We start from the raw sequence: 3,841 nt of genomic DNA on the forward strand, positions 1-3,841 counted from the left end.
TTTTTGATTTCTTTCATTTTTTAATGCCTTTAAAACAATCTTCAGATCTTCCTTTAATTTATTTTTCGTTCTTTTTGGTCCTTCTTTGTCTCTTGCTGCTGCTGCTGCTGCTGCTGCTGCTGCTGCTGCACCAACCACTCCCTCTGCTGCTGCCGGCCCTCCGCCTCGTGCTCGCCGGCTGCTGCTGCTGCTGCACTCCCTGCTGCCGCTTGCTGCTGCACCCCCGCCGCCGCCGCCGCTGCTGCTGCTGCTGCTGCTGCTGCTGCTGCTGCAGGACTACAAGCGGGAGGTGAGCGGGAAGGCGAAGCTGGGAGTGGCAGCGTTTGCTGACGCGCTGCTGGTCATTCCCAAAACCCTCGCGGAAAACAGCGGCTTGGATGTTTACCAAGTCCTTTTGGCGCTGCTCGACAAACACCAGACTTCGCAGCAGCTAGCTGGCCTCGACCTCGACTCCGGCAAGCCCAACGCCCCCGCCCTCGAGGGTGCGGCTCTGGCTAGCTGGCTAGCTGGCTGGCTGGCTGGCTAGCTGGCCGGGCAGGGGGGGTAGCTAGCTGGCGGGGGAGGGGGCTAGCTAGCTGGCGGGGGGGGGCTAGCTAGCTGGCTGGGGAGGGGGCTAGCTAGCTAGCTAGCTGGCTGGCTGGGGAGGGGGGCTAGCTAGCCAGCTAGCTGGCTCGGGAGGTGGAGTGATGGGGAGCTAGCTAGCTGGCTGGGGAGTGGGGAGCTAGCTAGCTAGCTGGGGGATGGGGGGGCAGCTAGCTAGCTGGGGGATGGGGAGGTAGCTAGCTAGCTGGGGAGGTGGGGAGGTGGCTGGGGGGCTAGCTGCGGAGCTAGCTAGCTAGCTAGCTGGGGAGCTGGCTGGGAAAGTAGCTAGCTGGGGAAGTAGCTAGGTAGCTAGCTAGCCAGCTAGTTCACCAAGTAGCTAGCCAGCTAATCTACGAGCTGGCTAGCCAGCTCGACCACCAGCTAGCTAGCCAGAAACTCCACCAGCTAGCTAGAGCCAGCTAGCTAGCCAGCCAGTCTACTAGCTAGCTAGCTAGCTAGCTAGCCAGAGAGTCTACTACCCAGCCAGTCCACTAGCTAGCTAGCTAGCTAGCTAGCTAGCCAGCGAGTCTACTAGCCAGCCAGTCTACTAGCTAGCTAGCTCGCTAGCGAGTCTGCTAGCTAGCCAGTCTACTAGCTAGCTAGCTAGCTAGCTAAAGGGTGGCTAGCTGTGTTTGTTCTCAGGAATTTGGGACAACTACAAAGTGAAGAGACAAATGCTTTCGCTGGCGCCCACGCTGGCGCAGCAGCTGCTGCTGGTGGACGAGGTGTTGAAGGCGGGCAAATCTATGGCGAAAAACTAAACCCTAAACCCTAAACCCTAAACCCTACGCCCTACAGGGCACGAGCCCCGACACCAAACCCTACTCCGCCTGGGGCCTCCAAACCCTAAACCCTCGACGCGGAAAAATGCACACAAGTGCGGGCCCGGCGGGGCCCGAGGCACTCGAGGGTTTAGGGTTTAGGGTTTAGGGTTTTTGTGCCGTGGAGGCCATCAGCGCGTGGGGCCAAAAAGGAGAAGGAAGACTTTATTTTGATTGTTTTGTTCTTTTGACAAAACGGATTTAATTAAATAAACTTTATTCCATTTTAACTCTCTTGAAACAAATCGTGCATCGGGGGGTCGCCACAGTGCTGCTGCTGCTGCTGCTGCTGCTGCTGCTACTTCTGCTGCTGCTGCAGCGTTGCGGCTGCCAGGGGCAGCCAGAGGCCCCCTGCAGCACAAGGGGCCCGCAGGGGTACCTAGGGGGCCCCCAAGGGGCCCCCGTAGCGCAGTTTAAGAGTTTGTCTTAAGGGGCCCCCATGGGGGCCCCCCGGCATTGAGGGACCCAAGGGGGGCCCCATGGGGGCCCCCATGGTGGGCCTTCGGGGGGCGATTTGGGGACCCTTTGGGGGCCCCCAGGGGCCCCACTTGGTTCTTATGGAGACCCTAAAAAGAGCTTCATGAGGGGCCCGCCTGTACTGAGGGGCCCCAGGGGGCCCTGTAGGGGCACCTTGGGCGTGGGGCTATTATAAGTCCCCTTGGGGTCCCCCTGGGGGCCCCCTAGAGGCCCCTGGGGGAACCCCCGAGAGCCCTCCGGGGGCACTCAATAAGGCTCTCAAGGGGGCCCCTAGTGGGGCCCCCAAAGGAGCCGCGTGGCTGTCATTTGAATTCTTTTGGAAGTCCCCAGGGGGGACCCCAGTTAGGGGGCCCCTTTGGCAGTTTTTGGGGGCCCCCAACGGGTCCCCTGGGGGCCCCAAGCCGCAGAGGAGGCTCCCTTTGGGGCCCCAAAAGGGCCCCAAAATGGGGCCCCCTAACACTCTCTGAAGCTCCCTAAGTGGGGCAACCCTATGGGACCTTAAGGGTACTAAGGGGCCCACATAGGGGCCCTCATAGGGGCCCCCATAGGGGCCCCCATAGGGGCCCCCATAGGGGCCCCCATAGGGGCCCCATAGGGGCCCCTGTGAAGGGCAGTCTTTCGGGGATGCCGTGGGGTCCCCTTGGGGGCCCTTGGGGGGCCCTTAGGGGCCCTTAGAAAGGCCTTTAGAGGGGAAAAAGGACCCTGTAAGGGCCCCATTAGGGGCCCCCAGGAAAGGGCCTTCAGGGACCCTCTTCAGGGCCTCTAGGGGCCTTCAAGGGGCTCCCAAGGGGCCCCCTTAGGGCCCCCAAGGAGCCTCTTTAGGGCCCCTAAGGGGCCCCTTGGGGGCCTTTAAGGGGCCCCCATAGGGCCCCCAAGGGGCCCATAAATGCAATAAATGGGGACAAAACTTGGAGAGGGGCCCCTCAACTTTTGTTTAAAGTCTGCTGAGGGGCGGAGGGCAGCGGGGGGGCCCCCTGAGTTGTGGGATTTGTTCAAGAGCTGTAAAGACAGCTGCGGCGAACTCGTGAGGTAGCCTGCAGCAGCAGCAGTAGCAGCAGCAGCAGTAGCAGCAACAGCAGCAGCAGCAGCTGGTGCTGTTGCAGTGGGGCAGCAACTGTAAAGAAAAAAAGCAAATGTAGGTGCTGCAGCAGCAGCAAAAACAGCGGCTCTACCGCAGCAGCGGCAGCAGCAGCAACAGCAGCAGGAACAAGCCAATCCCAAAGACAGCAGCAGCCGTATTGGCAGCAACAGAAGCTACAGCAACAACAACAGCAGCAGCAGCTGCTGCAGCAGCAGCAGACATACCTGTCTGACAGCAGCGCTAGTGCGGGCTCTCGTAGAAATTGATGAGCAGCAAGAAGGGGCCCCAGCTGCTGCTGCAGCACCTCGAAGCCCCCGCTGCACAAAAACTGCAGCAGCAGTAGCACCAGCAGCAGCAGCAGCAACGGCCTAATGCTGAATGGAAAGGTGTGCCTCAAACAGCGTCAGCAGCAGCAGCAGCAGAAGGCAGCAGCAGCAGCAGAAGCAACATTCGCAGCAACACAAGCAGTAACAGCGACAGCAACAACAGCAGCAACACAAGTGTCAGCAGCAACAGCCATAGTCACCGTAGCACACGCAACAGCATCAACAGTAACAGCAGCAGAAGCAGCAGCAAAAATAGCGACAGTAGCAGCAGCAGCAGCATCAGCAGCAGCATAAACAGCAGCAACTGCAGCAGCAAAAGCGGCGAACTGGAAGCGGAGCAGCAAGGAAGTTGACTGAGTCTATAGCCTGCTGCTGCTGCCTGCGTTGCACAGCAGCAAGGACTTCTTGAGTGCAGCCTCTCCGTCTTGCTGCTACTGTTGCCGCTGCTGCTGCTGCTGCTGCCTCTGTCTCTACTTGCTGCAGCAAAGCAGTCCACAGCAGGCGCTGCAGCTCCTGCCCTTGCTTCTGCTGCTGCTGCTGCTGCTGCTGCGGCA

The 3,841-nt window shown here is 60.2% G+C and overlaps 2 protein-coding genes across 2 annotated transcripts; both read left to right on the forward strand.

Annotated features, from left to right (window-relative positions):
• Window positions 1-23: 23 nt before the first annotated feature.
• Window positions 24-1,343, forward strand: ETH_00027815 (Chaperonin complex component, related; the record flags this gene model as incomplete). Its single annotated transcript, XM_013380830.1, has 3 exons — window positions 24-167; window positions 275-482; window positions 1,225-1,343. 3 exons carry the CDS (start codon window positions 24-26, stop codon window positions 1,341-1,343), a joined length of 471 nt encoding a protein of 156 aa, XP_013236284.1.
• A 1,989-nt stretch (window positions 1,344-3,332) lies between these two features.
• ETH_00027820 (uncharacterized protein) lies at window positions 3,333-3,581 on the forward strand (the record flags this gene model as incomplete). The annotated part of the gene is made up of 1 exon (XM_013380831.1): window positions 3,333-3,581. One exon carries the CDS (start codon window positions 3,333-3,335, stop codon window positions 3,579-3,581), a length of 249 nt encoding a protein of 82 aa, XP_013236285.1.
• Between the last annotated feature and the right edge of the window lie 260 nt (window positions 3,582-3,841).

Source organism: Eimeria tenella, genomic scaffold, assembly GCF_000499545.2.
Source record: "Eimeria tenella Houghton genomic scaffold, Eth_scaff932, whole genome shotgun sequence".
NCBI classification, from domain to species: Eukaryota; Apicomplexa; class Conoidasida; order Eucoccidiorida; family Eimeriidae; genus Eimeria; species Eimeria tenella.